A 17542-nucleotide genomic window follows, 5' to 3' on the forward strand; every position below is an offset into this window, starting at 1 on the left:
TTTCTTCAAATATTTTTCTGTCACCTTTTCCACTTTGGGAACTCCAATTACACATCTGTTAGGTTGGTTGAAGTTATACCACAGCTCACACATAAACAGTTCTGCTTATTTATGTTTTATCTTTTTCCCCTGTCTAGTTCATTTTGGATAGTTTCTATTTCTGTTGTCACATTCACTACTTTTTTCTATAATCTGTTGTCTCTCCTTAACTTGGAGAACACATATAGGTAGTTATAGTAACTTTTTTATGACTGTATTTGCTTATTTTATTACTTGTGTCATTGCTGCATCTGTTTTTATTGATGGATTTTTTTCGCCTTATTTTGGGCCGTATTTTCTTTATTTGCATGCTTATTAATCTTTTGATTGGATGCCAGAAATTGTACATTTTAACTTGTTTAGTGTTGCTATTTTTGTATTCCTTTACACATTTCTAAACTTCGTTCTGGCATGTAGTTAAGTATTTTCAAAACAGTTTGATTATCTTGAAGCTTGTTTTTTAAGCTTTGTTAGGTAGAGATAGAATAGATTTTTGGCAGTCTCATTGAGTGTTCTACCTGATGCCTGTGTATTTCGAGGTTTTTCTGCCTAGCTCCTGGGATAATGTATTATTTCTGGTCCTTTGTCTGAAATTCATCCATTCATATAACTAGCCTGCTGTTTTGTCGATTAAAGTAGGAATTCTATCTTTCTCATTGCATTTTAGCCAGTAACTTCAATTTGTTTGCTTTTGGTCCATTGAAATTTATTGTGATTTTTTTTTTTTTTTATGGCTCACTATATGGTCTGTTTTGTTAAATGTTCACCTTCATTTAAAAGCAATGTGTTATTTGCTGTGCTTTATAAATGTAGAGTTTGTTAATATTATTCAAAAACTTATTTTCTCCTTGCTCCATCAATTATTGATTGGGGTATGTTAAAAATACAATTTTTGATTGTTTATTTTTCATTGACTTCTATGATTTTTACTTCATGTATTTTGAAGCCCATTATTAGGTGCATACATGTTTAGGATTGTTACGTCTTCTGGATGAATCATCCCCTTTGTCACTATGAATTGTATATGTTTATTGCTGGAAATATACTTTGTTCTGGAGTCTGCTTTTATATTTTCTGATGTTAATATAGCCTCAGTAGCTTAGTTATGACTAGAGTTTCTATGGTATATTCTTCTGTACCCTTTTACTTTTCTTCTGTTGTTTTTATATTTTAAAAATGTGTCTCTTAACTGTATGTAATTGAGTTTTTAATGCAATCTAGTAAGCTCATTAATTCAAATACTTAAGTTCATTTAAATGTAATATATAATAATTATCAATGTGGTCAGGCTTGAGGTCTACCTTATTGGTATTTGTTTTCTGTTTTTCCATATATTCCTTATTTACCCTTTCTCCTTTCTTGCTTTCTTTAGAGATCATTGAGTTTCCAGGGTTTCATTTTAGTATAGCATCTTCTCTGTTTTTCGCATGTTGCTTATTATTGTATTTCTAGTGGTTTCTCTAAAGATTGCAAAATGCCTTTTTTACTTTGCACAGTCAACCTTGAGTTTATAGTATGCCACTTCAAGGACATTGTATTCACAGTCAACACTGAATATACAGTTGACCCTTAAACAATGCAGCTATTAGGCATGCTGACGCCTGCGAAGTTGTAAATCCACATCTAACTTTATAATCAGCCCTCCATATCCACGGTTCATTATCCATGGATTCAACCAGCTATGGATCGTGTAGTACTGCAGTTTGTATTTATCGAAAAAAATCCATGTATAAGTGGACCCATGCAGTTCAAACGTGTGTTGTTCAAGGGTCAGCTATATACCATTTTATGGAAAGTGCAAGACCTTATAGTATTTCAATTTACCAAGCTCCTGCCTTTTGTGATTCAAATTATATTATAAACCCCACCAGTTATTTTTGCTTTAAACAGTTAATAGTCTTTTGAAGAAATGATGCAAAAAAAGAAACAGAAAAGACCCTTTTAAACCAAAATATTTACCCTTTGAGATGTCTCCATTTTCTCTTGTAGATCTGAGGTTCCATCTGAGTCATTTCCCTTTTGTCTGTATAATTTTCTTTACTATTTCTTGTATAGACGATAGTTTTGTTCTGTATAGAAGTCTAGTTTTTTTTTCTTTTAACACTTTAAAGACATATTTTCATTTTCTATTTGCTCCTTTGTTTCTGATGAAATTTCCAGTCATTCTTAATCTTCTTCCCCTAGTGTATCCTTTTTAGCTGCTTTTAAATGTTCTTTTTGACATTAGTTTTCAGTTTGACTGTGATATTCCTAGCTTTCATTAAAAAAATATTCATCCTGCTTCTGTTTCACAGAACAGGAGGATCTGTTTGTTGGACATGTGAACCATTATTTATTCAACCCTGTGCTCTCTCTCCTTTTCCTTAGGATTCAAGTCATATGTTTTATTGTTTCGTTTTTCAAAAATAATTTATTTATTTTATTTATTTTTGTCTGCGTTGGGTCTTCATTGGTGCACGCAGGCCTTCTCTAGTTGTTGAGAGTGTGGGCTATTGTTCGTTGTGGTGTGCGTGCTCATTGTGATGGCTTCTCTTGTTGCGGAGCATGGGCTCTAGGCTCACGGGCTTCAGTAGTCATGGCACGCGGGCTCAGTAGTCGTGGCACACAGGCTTAGTTGCTCCGTGGCATGTGGGATCTTCCCAGACCAGGGCTCAAACCCGTGTCTCCTGCATTGGCAGGCAGATTCTTTTTTTTTTTTTTTTTTTTTTGGCAGGCAGATTCTTAACCACTGCGCCACCAGGGAAGCCCTTTATTGTTTCATATTATCCCACATATTTCTGATGCTCTGTTTTTATTTTTTCTCTCTCTGAATTGGATTGAGTAATTTATATTGAACTGTCTTTGAATTCATTATTCCTTTCCTCGGCTCTGTCCATCTGTTCCTAACTGCATTCATAGTTTTTTTATTTTTATTTTTTTATTTCAGACTATTTATTTTTCATTTCTAGGTTTACACTTTGTTCTTTCAATTCTTTTCTAATTCTCCTTTTTTTCGCTCATTTTGTCCATTTTCTCAATTCTTTTTTCTTTTTTTATACAGCAGATTCTTATTATCTGTTTTATACATATTAGTGTATATATGTCAATCCCAATCTCCCAGTTCATCCCACCAACCCCCCCTTAATTCTTTAATAATATAGAGAAATATTTTAAAGTCTTTTTTGCTCATTCCAGCAAGTGGGTCACCTGTGAATTTCATTCTTTTGCCTGTGTTTTTTTTTTTAATTTAATTTTATTTATTTATTTATTTTTGGCTGTGTTGCATCTTCGTTGTGGTGCATGGGCTTCTCATTGCAGTGGCTTCTCTTGTTGCAGAGCACGGGCTCTAGGCATGTGGGCTTCAGTAGTTGTGGCACGCAGGCTCAGTAGTTGTGGCTCGCGGGCTCCAGAGCACAGGCTCAGCAGTTGTGGCACACGGGCCCAGCCACTCCGCAGCATGTTGGATCTTCCCTGACTAGGGTTCGAACCCATGTCCCCTGCATTGGCAGGCAGATTCCCAACCGCTGGGCCACCAGGGAAGTCCCATTTTGCCTGTTTTTTTCTCTTGACTTTTCCTACTTCTTTCCCTGTCTTGTAATTTTAAAGTTGTATTCAAGAGCAGTAAAGAGACTAAAGTAGTTAATACTTTCTTTCTGAATGGTCTTGTCTTTCCCTTTGTCAGGGAGCAAGGATAAGAGACTCACCTCTTTGGTCTAATCAGTAATTTAGCTGAGTTGGTGCTCAGTTGTTGCTTGAGCTAGTTTCAGTTCATTGAAAGTGAAGTTGGGAATTCTATGACAGTCCAGTGGTTAGGATTCTGTGCTTTCACTGCCGAGGGCCTGGGTTCAGTCCCTGGTCAGGGAACTAAGATCCTGCAAGCTGAAGTGGCCATGCTTTTTTGTAGTATGTGCAATATCTCAGTGAGTCTTCAAATTTTGACTGGCGTATTCTTATCAATCTATAAACATATAGATTCCTGGAATCTTTTCTAGAGTAACAGAATCATATAAAATCCATCCCAGTGTCTATTTTAAAAAATGCCTCAAATAATTCTGTTGCATAGCCAGGTAAATGAAAGTTTTATTAATCTTTCTTATTGTTGTTTGTTTTAGAAATGCTCCGCTGGACTTTTTTATTCTTTTAAAATATGTATAGGAAAGTTAGAATTGTAGTTGTTCATAAACCATGTCTTATTGTTATTCCACTTTTAGCTTTTGATATTCTTTGTATGTATATTTATCAGATGTAGCTGAAATTCATTGGTTCATTGTGTACATTTTAATACTAAAAGGTATCTTTTTGTAATTTTATTTAATTTATTTATTTTGGCTGTGCTTGCGGAATCTTAGTTCCCCTAACAGGGGTTGAACCCACTCCCTTGGCATTGAAAGGGCAGAGTCCTAACTATTGGACCACTAGGGAGTTCCCCTGTAATTTTATTTTTTGATAACAAAAAATGTTAAACTTATAATTACCATTTATCTATTACATCTTTGTTTCTGTTACCAATGTGTGTTATTTTACCCCCCCTCCACTTGATAATATTAAAATTTTGTTTTTAAATTTTTGAGTTTAACTGAAATCTTTCATAGAAATATATTCTCACATCTGTGTGAGTAATTAATGACCAGAAATAGTAAATTAGATTTCTGAAAAGCATGAATTTCTTCCTATTTATTATGTTTCTTAGTCCCCTGCAAGTTAAATTCTTATGGGGAAAGTGATTTCAGTGTTTAGAAACTACATTGGCTCCACTATGTTTTTGTTTTTTAAATTAAAAAAAATTTTTTTGGCCACACCACACAACATGTGGTATCTTATTAGTTCCCCAACCAGGAATCGAACCCCCACCCCCTGCATTGGAAGCACAGAGTCTTAACACTGGACCACCAGGGAAGTTCCTCCACTACAGTTTTTGTCTTGATGTTTTATTAGTTTGGTTGGGGAAGAGAAAGCCAGGACAGATAACAGAATTGCCATTTCCGATAAATAGTTTTTTCTGCATGGTCGATGAGAAATGTAGTTGAAAACACCCGTTTACCCGTTTTTTTCAAGTTAGTTTTAGGGGAAATGGCTTGCTTTTAAAAATGGCAGTTAGCAAGTGGAAAATGACTAAATAGAAATAAGAGACTAACTTAAGTGGATGAGTTAGGTTGCTTCATACTGATTATACTGTGGTGTTAAAGAAAACTTTGAACTCAAAGTTATGTTTTTAAAAGAACAATTATAATTTTCTATTATAGGAATCACATGCAGCCCAACTACAGATCCTTATGGAATTCCTCAAGGTTGCAAGAAGAAATAAGAGAGAGGTATATTATTTTGTGTATTTTACGTAATGTGTCATTTACTATTGTTGACTCTTCCCATTTTTTTCTCCATTTTTGTGAAGGCATTTCAGGTTAAAAATTTTATTTAAACATTTAAAAGCATTTGAGTTTTCAGGAGTTTTATTTTTTTTTAAACTTTGTTATTTTAACTTCTTTTACGTTTACAACTTGATATTTTAAAAATCCCTTTCTGGAGGTGTGCTAAAAAGTTTTCTATAGGAGTGAATATAATGACGTTACCTCAAAGCTATAAAGAATAGATAATAGAATTATCAAATGGCAGCCTAACTTTCACCCTGAAAAGAAAACGTAGGAAAATTTAGATAATGAAGTCTTAAGTAGAGAGGGTTACAGTTTTCCTATGATTAAAATACATCTTGGTGGGGGGAAACAAGTAAAAATATAGCTACCTATTTAGAACTTGGAAAGTGTAAGTCATGCAGGATAACTAACATAACTTTTTATTAATAATTTTATAACAGAATGTCCTAATTTAACATTTATAAGATTCCTCAGTCATTTCACAATAGTATAAAATATGGGAAAATGAAAGGCAAAATCCTGTGTTCTTGGTAGCATGCTAAAATAACTTTGAAAACTGTTTTATATTTAAATTACCAACTGTTACATTTTTACTTTCAGCTGTCTAATTAGGACATTTTTACTCAAAAAAAAAAATAACCTTATTTGTTAGGTTCCAGGCCATCTTTATTATTATTATTATTATTTTTTTGTGGTACACGGGCTTCTCACTGCTGTGGCCTCTCCCGTTGCGGAGCACAGGCTCCGGACACGCAGGCTCAGCGGCCATGGCTCACGGGCCTAGCCGCTCCGCAGCATGTGGGATCTTCCCGGACCGGGGCACGAACCCGTGTCCCCTGCATCGGCAGGCGGACTCTCAACCACTGAGCCACCAGGGAAGCCCCATCTTTATTATTTTTGAAAATAAAAAGATGAGAACTTGTTTTGATGAAGTACTTTAAGTGTGCAGTGCCAGAACTTTACATTATCTTAGTTTGATATTTCTGCTTTTTTTGGACTATTCATGATGTCTGTTTTCAACTTTTTCTTACTTTGTTCAGATTGGATTTTTCTGTGTTGTGCTAGTGTTGATAGCTAAATGTTCTTTACCTGGTTTATGATTGTATGTTTCTTTAACTTTTACTGAGGTAGCAGTTGTGATTTTAATGTTTTAGTATCTATTAAAAATTATCTTCAGTATGAATTTGAGTTTTATATATTCTTCTTGACTTTTAATTTTATTTTTTTGGTGGGTACTTTAACTTCAATTTGCATAAGAATAGCCTGAGGATCTTCTTAGAATCCAAATTCTGATTAAGAGGGTGTGTGTTTGAGCCTGATAATCTGCATTTCTAGCAAGCTGCAGATGATGATGCTATTGGTCCGTGGACCACACTTTGAGTAACAAAGCTGAACATTTTATAGCATACGGAAACAAAATTATTAATTCAGTATGTACACTCAACCGTCTTTGCTATAGCAAATTCTTTGAAAAGTGATAATTTTTTATATTCCGTACATACCTTCTCTCCTTTAAAAACAGAATGTGAAATTGTTTTCCAGTAGTTTTATGTAGTTCTTTTCACCTTCGACTTTGAACTCATCGAGTGAGATTTGGTACATAGGAAATAACCTGATAATGAATCAATTAAGTGAACAGTCCAAACATATGGATATCTGGGGGTTAAATGAAATGGCTGATCACTGTGTATGATCTGAATTATTTAAGGTTTTCATTAGCCTCTGAGGTTTTTCATACTTCTCTAGTGTCTGTTAATGCTTGCAGTATATTTAGATTTGAAATTTTCTTAGGTAAGAAGGATGCAGCATATAACTATAAAATAAACAACTATGAATATTCTGGGATTTTTACTAGCAAGCTGACAAGTTAGTCCACCACAGTTTCATAGATGCTGGCAGAAGACATGAGACTTCTGGGTTGGAAATAGTCTTGACTACTCATGGCATATCTGGCAGCATCAGCTTCATGACCTGCAAGTCCCTCAGGGGCGGTTTAGAGATGGGCCTTGGTAGATTCTGCATATACAAAGGATATATATTACAACCAAAGAACCTTGAACTTAGGAAACCCCAGTCTTTTAAAGGGGTCTGCTAGCAAATCTGTTCAGTCTTTGCCCTGCAGGGAGACACTATTTTTATTTTATTGATCAGAAAACAAATCTGCCCCCTCTCCTGGAGGAAGTCAGTATTTCTGTCTTGCCAGGGTGTTCACTAAACGGACATCCTTGAAAAGATAATTTGGAACAAAAGTTATCAAAAGATGTGCAGAAATGGGAGAGATCAGTGGAGAATGTTTCCCAACGATAGCTCTTCCTTCTTATATTAATTTGTTCTCTCTCTGATGCAGTGGCCTCCAATAGCTTCTTCTGTGATATTGCCTTTGATCACATAGCCCTTAGTATCAGTGTTCCTATATTTTTGTTATTATGTCTGGGTTAATTGTGCTTTAGAATTTTTCAACTTGAGTTTAATTTGAATCTTACAAGATCCTTGTGAATGATAGACTTTTTTTCTCTCTTGGATCATATTTTCTTATGATAGGCAATTTAACCTAGAAACATACTGGTTCCAAGTACTTCTGGATATTGGTGCCTCTTAATATGCAATGATTATACTGTCATTAATATATTTTGGTTTTCTTGTTTTTAGTGTATCCATAATTGAGTGATTCTGAGTATATCAGGTTTAACTACACAAGGGACTCTGAGGAGCTAGGTTAACAAAGTTTTAAAACTTTGAAAATTTGGAGCTAGGATAACAGACTTAAAAACTTACCAGTTTGATTAAATTTCATTAATTTTTCTGTGATTGGAGTCAGGTACACTAGTGATTTGGAAATAGTAAACTTTAGTCTAGAAAATGTAGTTGATTAATACCTCATGATTTAGTACAGACAGAATGAAGTGAGTGGTTACTTTTTTTGCATATATTATAAAGTATATATTGTGTGTTTAATCCTCAAAGTGAATATGGTTGTTAAAGGTCTTATCTCCTGTAGTATAATTTATACTTGAACTTATTCAAGCAAAATACAGACTGACCAGGAGACAAACTACTATTTCTGATTTTCTTTTCCTAAGATTAACATTCAGACTTTGAAAATTAACTTTGTGATTTTATGCTTGACTTTTAATTGCAGTTATGATGAGTCTAAACCAAGACTCTGAATCTACTTTTCAGATTTAACATACTTATTTGTTCCAATGTCACATCTTGCTGTTAGAATCCTACATTTAATTTTTATTTGTGATTTATTTTTTCCTTGACTCTCCTTTGAATATTAAGAGAAAGGAATGTGCAAGGCACATAGTAGGCATTTTCATTAGTTATCTGTTGCTGTGTAACAAGTTACCCTCAAATTTAATGGCTTAAAAACATCATTGAATATCTTGTGTCAGGAATCTTGGTGCAGAGTAACTGAGTGCCTTTGCTCAGGGTTTCTCACCAAGCTACGCTCCAAGTGTTGGCCAGGGCAGCAGTTATCTTAAGGTTCGACTGGGATAGGAATGCTTCCCAGTTCACTCGTTGGCTGTTGGAAAGAGATACCATATTCTTACCCCATGGGCTTCTCCATAGGATAACTTACTGTGTGGCAGCTGACTTCCCTCACAGGGAACAAGAGAGGGTTTTGAGGACAGCAGTCACATGCTTTTTGTAGATTAATCTTGAAAGTTACATCTCAACAAGTGTTCTGTTTTTTCCATTAGAAGCAAATCTTTGGGTCCAGCCTATACAAAGAGAGGGAATTACATAAGGGTGTGAATTCTGAGGTGGGAATCTTTGGAGGCTTTCTTACAGCCAGCCTCCCACAACACTTAATAAATATATGTTTTTAAATGAACATGTTATTCTTTCTTCATGGTCAGGTTGAACAAAAGGACTTTAGGTTCCATGTAAAAGCCAGTCTCCTCTGTGCAAATTTGTACCAGCATTTGAACAATTGCCTTATATTTCATACGATTTAATTTTAAAATATACTTTTGGATATTTGTGGTACCTGTTTAATTCATTGTAATAGGACAGTTTTGATGAGTCTTGGTTTCCTTTTGGTTTTGTTCGGAATTTTATTTTGAATATTTGAAAGAATTGAATTTTGAATTTTACAATGTTTTTATATGAAATAAAGCACAGAAAAGTTCGTAAAACGAATTTACAGTGTAAAGATTCATAGTAGAGTGATCATCCGTGTGACCATCATCCTGATTAAACAATAGATTTTTGCTAGGCTTCCTGAAGCTCCCTCCCTACCCTTTCCAGATTATAGCCTTCTCCCTTGCCCATTAGGTAGTCAGTATTCTGATATTTATGGTAATCACCTCTCTGTTTTTCTTTATTGTTTTGATGCCTAAGTATTTATAAGTCTCTTCTTTTGAACTAATATAAATGCACTTCTGCATTATATAATGCTTTGTTCTTGTCTTTGGCTCAGTGCTAAGATTCATCCCCATTGTTGTATATGGCTATAATTGATTCATTTTTGTTGTTGTATAGTATTCTATTAAATGAATACACCCCATTTTTGTTGTTGATGGACTTGTGCGTTGTTTTTGGTTTTGAGCTATTTACAATGTTACTATCTTATATATGTATCCAGGTATATATTAGTATATATCTTTCTATGCTACACATGTAGAAGTGGAATTAATGAGTCATAGGATATGTACATATTCAAATTTAATAGATAATGCCAAACAATGCCTGAGCAGTTGTATTGGTTACTCTTCCTACAGGCATTGTAGGAATGTTCCTATTGCACTATATTATTGCCAGTACTTGGTGGCAATAGACTTTTTTCAGTTTAGCAAATCTTAGGATATGTATTGCTATCTCTTTGTGGTTTTAAGTTGCATTTCCCTGAGACCAGTGAGGTTGAGTACACAGTACTATGAATTGGCCATTGGGATTTTTGTGTATGTGTGAAGTACTTGTTTAAAGCTTTGTGCATCTTTTCTATTTAGTTGATTTTCTTATTGGTTTATTGTTTATATATTCTAGATAAAAGTTCTTTGTTCTATCTATCTATCTATCTCTATATCTACTTATCTATAGCAAATCTTTTACCCCTCTAATTGGGCTGCTTTTTCCATTGTCTTAATGATGTCATTTGATGAGCAGAAGTTTCTGTCTATAATAGAGTCAAATTTATTAGTCTTTCCTGTTATAATTAGTACCTTTTATGTTAGGTAAAGAATTCTTCTCCACCTGAGGTCATGAAGACATTTTACTATATTACCTACTTGAATCTTTACCTTTTATTTTTCATACTCGCATCTATAATCTACTTGGGAATTTTTCATATGGATGTCCAGATGTCCAAGCATCCTTAATTAAAAAGTCCATCCTTTTCCCATTGCTTTGAAATACCACATCTGTCATACATCATGTGTCCATACATGTGTGGGTCGGTTTCTAGGCTCTCTTCTGCTCCACTGGTCTGTTTGTCTATCTTTCTGGCAATACCACATTGTATTAAACACTAGAACTTTAAAGTAAGTTACTGTTCTTTTTTAGGAAAGTCTCAGCTATTCATGGCTCTTTGTATTTCTCTATAAATATTAGAACCAGCTGATACATTTCCATGGTACACCTGCTGTGATCTTTATTGGGATTACTTTGACTCAGTAGATGAATTTGGGAGACTATCTTTACAATATTGAGTCCTTTAGCCTTTGAACGTGGTATTTCTTTCTGTATATCTAGGTCCTTAAGAATGTCCTTAAAAATTTTGATATTTTTCAGGGGATTATTCTTAACATGTCTTTATTTTAGAGTTGTTCTTAGGTCTTCAATCATTTTTATGCTATTGTAAGTGATGTCTGTGTCTTTAATTTCAGTTTCTTACTATTTGTTGCTGGTATATAGAAATGCAGTTGATTTTGACACATTTCTTTTGGTATCCAGCAACCTTGTTAAGATCATTAATTCTAATAATTTATTTGTAGATTATTTTATGTTTTCTGTGTACGCATCATCATCTGCAAATAATAATAGTTTAGTTTCTTTCTTTATGATCCTTATATCCTTTATTTATTTTTCTTGTCTTACTCTGCTGGCTAGGACATCCGGTACAATGATGAATAGAAGTGGTGATAGCGGGGCATCCTAGTCTTGGTGCTGATCTCAAAGTGAAAGCTTTCGACGTGTCACCATTAGGTATGATGTTTTCTGTAGGTTTTTGGTAGGTATTTTTTTTTTTATCATTCAAGGAGCTAAGTTTCTATTCCCAGTTTCCTAAGAGGATTTTTTTTTTTTAATTATAAGTGGGGGTTGAGTATTCTCCAAAATTTTTGTGCAGTTGAGATGATATTTTTTTTCATTATGTTAAACTGGATAATTACATTGGTTTAACATTAAAAAGTCAATCAACTTTGCACCTAGGGTGACCAACTGTCCTGATTTGCCCAAGAGTATTCTAGTTTTATCACTGAATGTTCTGCATTCTAGAAACCCCACCAGGACAGTTGTTTGCCCTACTTGCCTTCCTTATTGCATCTGTATTCATTAATGAGATTGTTCTTTAATTTTTTTTTTACACTGATCTTGTCCAATTTTGTTATAAAGATAGCTTTATCAAATGAGTTGGGGAATGTACCCTCTTTTTCTATTTTCTGGAAGAATCTGTATAATCTAGGATCGATGTCTTTGCTGAATGTTTAAGGATTTTGCTGGAGAAGCTGTCTGGACCTGTTGTTTGCAGAAGCTTTTAAAGTATTGATTCAGTTACTGCTTATTCAGGTTTTTGTTTTAGATACCATTTTTGACATGTTATACTTTTTCTAAGCATTGTCTGTTTCATCTAAATTTTCAAATTTATTGCTATTAGCTTAGTCTTAATACTAAGTTTTTGATGTCCCCAGAGTTTTTAGTGATGTCTTTCATTCCTGACTCTGCTTATTGGTGCTGTGCATTTCTCTCTTTTTTCTTGATCAGTTCTTGCCAGGAATGTAACAATTTTGAGTTTTATCTAGGAACAAACTTTCAGTTTTATATTCTCTATTTTGTTTTCCATTTTATTAATACCCTCTTTATAATTACAGTTTCCATCCTTCTACTTTCTTTGGTTTTATTTTGTTGTTTCTTTTCTAATTTGTTAATTTGGATATACATATTAGTAGGCAGACTTTTTTCTCATATAGGCATTTGAGGCCACAATTTTTCTTTTAGTTGAATCTAAAAATTATGGTATGGCATTTTGTTTGTTATTCCTTAGTTCAAAATAGTTTCTAATTTTCATTATAGTTTTTCTTAGGCATTGGGTTATTTAGAGATAAACTTATTACTTGGATGTGGGGATTTTCTTTTTTTTTTAATTCTGGATTTCTGTTATAATTGCATTGTTATCGGAAAATAATTAGTGTTTTTCTTAATATGATATTTGCATTATCACCCGTTAGTTCATTAAATTTTGAAATATTTGTGCTTGAAAAGAATGTGTTTCCTGCAATTGCATGGTGTGGTGTAAAGTTTGTTAAATATATGGTGAGAATTTTTTGCATCCTTACTGAGTCTTTGGTTCCTTGTTATATCACTTATTTATTTGAGGTGAGTTTCTTATAGACAGCAGAGGTTTTTCATTCACTTTGCCTGACTCAGCAGTCTTAGAATTTTGTATTTAGGCCATTTACATTTAATGTAAATTTAGAGTTTAAGCCTGCCATTTTATTATTTGTTTTATGTTTCTTTTCTCTTTTGATTTTTTGTTCTTATGTTTTTTCTTTGTTACTTGAATGTATTTATATATTTTTAAAGACCTTGTTTTTTAGAGCAGTTTTAAGTTCACAGAATTGAAAGGAAGCTACAGAGATTTTCCATACATGCTGTAGTAATATGCATTTAAGTTTCCTCCATGTCTTTTCATGGATTGAAAGCTCATTTCTTCTTAGCATTGAATATTATTCCATTGTCTGGATGTATCACTATTTATCCATTCATTTTCTGAAGGACATCTTTGTTGTTTCAACTGTTTTTATTATGAATATAGCTGCTATCAGTGTGTTTTGGAAATCTTAAGATTTCAACTCCTTTGGGTAAATACCAACAAGTGTAATACTGGATCATATGATAAAAGTGTGTTTAATTTTTTAAGAAACTGCCAAACTGTCTTCCAGAGTGGCTGTACAATTTTTCATTCCTACCAAGAATAAATGAGAGTTCTTGTTGCTACACATGTTCGTCAGCTTTTGGTGTTGTCAGTGTTCTGGGTGTTGGATGATCTGATCGGTGTACAGTGCTTTCTGTTTTTTGAATTTTTTTTAGTGCTTTCTTGTTTTTATATCCATATATTAATTTTGCTACTCTCTTTTTAACCAACTTTTTTTCTGAATGTATATCAGTATTCTTTTGTTCAGTTTTGAATATGTCAGATAATTGAAGAAGTCTTGGCAGCTATAATGTATTCTAATTATATTAGCTCTAAAAAACAAAATACTGAATTTAATACTTAAGCATATTTTTATCAAATCATAGTGATGGTCAAATAAATGAGTGCTGATGATACCTACCTGCACCAAAGCTAATGTCAATAAAAGGGGGCTCTATTTTTGAATTCTTTTCTGTTTTAGTCTTAAGGGTTTCTGAGACTTTCTTTCTTCACTTTTTAAATTTAAATTGTTTTAAAATTTTCTTTGGGTTTTGGTACAGTATGCTGTGTTAAGAGAGTGCTTGCTGTTGATGGCTTAGGACTGTGTTCTCAAATAGCATTTCTCCATCTTATGTATTTATTATTATTATTTTCAGTAGCCCCCAAACTCATAATAGTGTTAAGGCAAATTTGATCCAGAGGTTTGTTTATTATCATTCCCAATTTGTGATCGATTTTCATTTAGATAATGACAGTTCAGCTTTATAAGGACTTCCTTCATATATCTCCAAAACATTCTTGGACTCTGGTTCATGCTTTTATTCTAGATTCTGCCTCTCTGGCTTATGAAACATATTTGCAGAGTGAAGTTAGCCCAGTTTTCTTTCTGCTTTTTAAAATGGTTATCCTTTGTCTTTCTTCTGTTTCCTCATACTATAATGTCTTATATTGATGCCTGAAAGGAGAACACTTGTTTCCATTATTCATCACCACTCTCCGTATTGCTGGCCACCAAATGTGTAGATCATTTCCCACACCAATTTTCCAGTTCTCTTTGGACACCAACTGAGTGTCCTATAGTTCAATTCAGTTCAGTTCAATTCTATCTAACACTGTCTACCTGGAGTTAGCCCCGGATTCCACTGGTTAAGGATTCAGTCCCACAAGACTGAGCTGCTCCTTCAGATGAAAATTGCAAGTCCAGGAAGTCACATGTGCATCTGACCTACTGGCTATAAATTGGTAGTTCCCATGTCTGCCTCCTTGGGTTTGATAATGTGCTAGAATGGGTCACATAACTTAGGAAAATAGTTTACTTACTAGATTACCAGTTTATGGTGAAAGGATACAACTCAGGGGGCATGGAACTTCCATACCCTCTCCAGGTGTGCCATTCTCCAAGCATCTCCATGTGCTCACCAACCTACATGTTCACCAACCCAGAAGCCCTTTGAACCCCTTAAATTAGTGTTTTTTATGGAGGCTTCATTCCATGGACATGATTGATCGGCCATTGTTGATTCAACTCAGTCTCCAGCCCCTCTCTCTTTTCTGGATGTTAGAAGGTGGGGCTGAAAGTTCCAATCCTCTAATCACATGGCTGGTTCCCCTAACAACCAATCCCCATCTGGAGGCCCTACAGGAGGCTATATTTCTTATTATAAATCAGAATAACACAATGTCTTAATAATTTAGCGCTTTAAACTTCTTCAGAATTTCGTCTTGAAATGTAAACCTCATTTAACATGTGCTCTCTAAATAGTTTCCATTCACTGAAATTTAAGAAAAAATTTCTTGTCTTGACACCTTTTCAGACTTTTTCACATAAGTAGGTTACATCATTTTGTTTTATCGATACACTATACCTATGTATTTATTACGGCAGCCCTTGTACCTTGGTTGTTTTATTTTAAATTGAACCATATGAAATTGCTGCTTTTGGAAGTAAAAATTGTTTGAACATTGGTAGTTTTATGTAGTTCATCTAATATACGGCCTTCATATATAGTAATGGATGTATTATCCAGCAAAGCTTTGGGGCACTGGAAGGACGGGACATTATCTTCAGAGGGTTGGGCATTAGCATTTAGTATTTTGAGATTTCAGGTGATACTGGATTTTTTTTTTCTTGGTACTTCAATTGCAGAAGTGGAATGAAAATTGTTAATTTGATCTTAAATATGTATTATGTATCATACAAGTGATATTGGCTGTCTCTGGATGTTGATATTTTAGATGTTTACTTTCATCCTTCTCTTAAATGTGTTTTGAAAACAATCATACTAAAGACCCCGTCAGCATTTGTTTAAATAGGGGTTTCAGCAGTGGAGCATTTCAAGCTAATTAAATGAAAAAAGTTAAGGGGTGACCATGGGATGTTTTGCTGAATTAGAGGTTAGGGTCAGCGGAGTCGAAAATGGCTATGGACCAAAAGGCAAAAGGATTTAGTGATGGTAGGAAATAACTGGGATATTTGTAGATGTCTTAGATCTGTTGACAGTGATTTGGCTGCTTGGATTGAGCCAGACCAGAGTGTTTTTTATGTTAGAGTGGAAGACTAATTATTGGGAATGGCCAGTGAATGCAGTAGAAGTGGAAGTCCCCATCTAGTCTGGGGCATGAGAGAATTTATCACTTGACCAACTTTTATTTGAAAGAGTTCCAAGGCAGACTGTGTCCTTGAGGGAGAGCAAAGTTTCAGTTAAGGTAGGAGTATTTATTGTGTGAAAAATTTTAGGGTGGAGTAAAGTTTATTAAACTAGATGGAAGAATTGAAAGAATTTGACAATGCTAATCACTTTTTTTTTAACCCCCTCCCCCTGTCCCAACCATGGTTTCTGTGATACTGTGCTATCGTTTCTCCTGGCTTTTGCCCTTGCCCTTATTGATGGTTGACATAGAGCTGCTCCTTCTTCCTTTGCCTATCTCTTAGCTGTTGGTGTTCCCTACACCCAGTTTTTGTTCTCATCTCTTCTGACTATACTGATTGACATTGGGTGATTTCATTCATTGTCATAAATTCAGATTTATTATTTCCCTTTCTCATAGCTTTTAGGTCTTTGTGTGTTTTATTATTTACTCTGTTTATTCTGTCTTTTCCCACCTTTTTTCCACCTGGCAAATTACTGTTAGTCCTTTGATGCTCAGCATTTCATTTAATTTCAGATCCTATTTCAGTTATCCAGTTGCCTTTTCCCTCTCCCCAAGTTTTCCATCTAGGTTAGGGGCAGTCTGTGTACCTTTAATTCTTTGTACATACCATCATCATAATGTTTTCTATGATGTTTCAACTATTGGTTTACTTTTTGCCATCTTCCCTAGACTGAGTTCCATGAGGGCAAGGGCTAGAGTTTTCTAAATCCTGTTTTTCACAGTGCTTAGCAAAATGCTTAGGATTGGCAAATATTTGAATTAATATGTTATCAATTGTGTATATATTGCCACAGAAGAAAAGGCGCTTAAAAATCTGTTTGTCTGCCATGTATTTGCTGAATAATCTTGGACAAGTCACTTAACCTTCCTGTGCTTCATTTTCCTGTGTAGTAGTTCCTATTTCACACCTGGCAATAAATATTATTACATAAGTATTCATTATTGTTATTTTACATTTTAAAAATTGGCTCAATATATTTGGGTTAGATTAAGACAGCCACTTATACATAATAGTGATAGAAATTTAAATTTGATAGTGTTTCTGAAAAGCAGTTTTTTTTATGCAGTGAAGATTTGCTAGCTTTTTCTTTTGATCGAATAATTTCATTTTTAATAATCAGTGAAATTTGAAATGCAGACTAGTATGTTCCAGAATTACTTATGATAGTTTGCAAACAACTTAAATCTCTGATGGTTAAATATATTGTTGAATGTGATGCAACAATTAAAATGTTTGCATTTTAATGGCGTGGAGAAAGGTTATGGTGCAGTAGTAGGTAAGATATCAAAGATAAAAGATTATCTTAAATATGTTTTAAAAAATGCTTAAGAGGCTAATTTGTGATTGCTTTGGGGTGGTAGAATTTAATCTCTGAGACTTTTTTTATTTTTAAAATGGGGTTAACTGACATGCTGACAT

At 34.1% G+C, this 17542-nt stretch overlaps 1 protein-coding gene across 7 annotated transcripts in view; it reads left to right on the forward strand.

The window, feature by feature from the left end:
- The window catches only part of COP1 (COP1 E3 ubiquitin ligase), a 268166-nt gene that overhangs the window by 66890 nt on the left and 183734 nt on the right, over positions 1-17542 (forward strand). For 5 of the 7 annotated variants that reach the window (XM_060132901.1, XM_060132881.1, XM_060132892.1 and 2 more), the window contains one exon: positions 5262-5330. The exons of the other annotated variants lie outside the window; for them this stretch is intronic. In XM_060132901.1, coding sequence (XP_059988884.1) covers positions 5262-5330 — 69 coding nt within the window. The remainder of the gene's footprint in view (positions 1-5261; positions 5331-17542) is intronic. 7 annotated transcript variants of the gene reach the window in all.

The sequence above is a fragment of the Lagenorhynchus albirostris genome, chromosome 2 (assembly GCF_949774975.1).
Source record: "Lagenorhynchus albirostris chromosome 2, mLagAlb1.1, whole genome shotgun sequence".
In the NCBI taxonomy this organism is placed as follows: Eukaryota; Metazoa; Chordata; class Mammalia; order Artiodactyla; family Delphinidae; genus Lagenorhynchus; species Lagenorhynchus albirostris.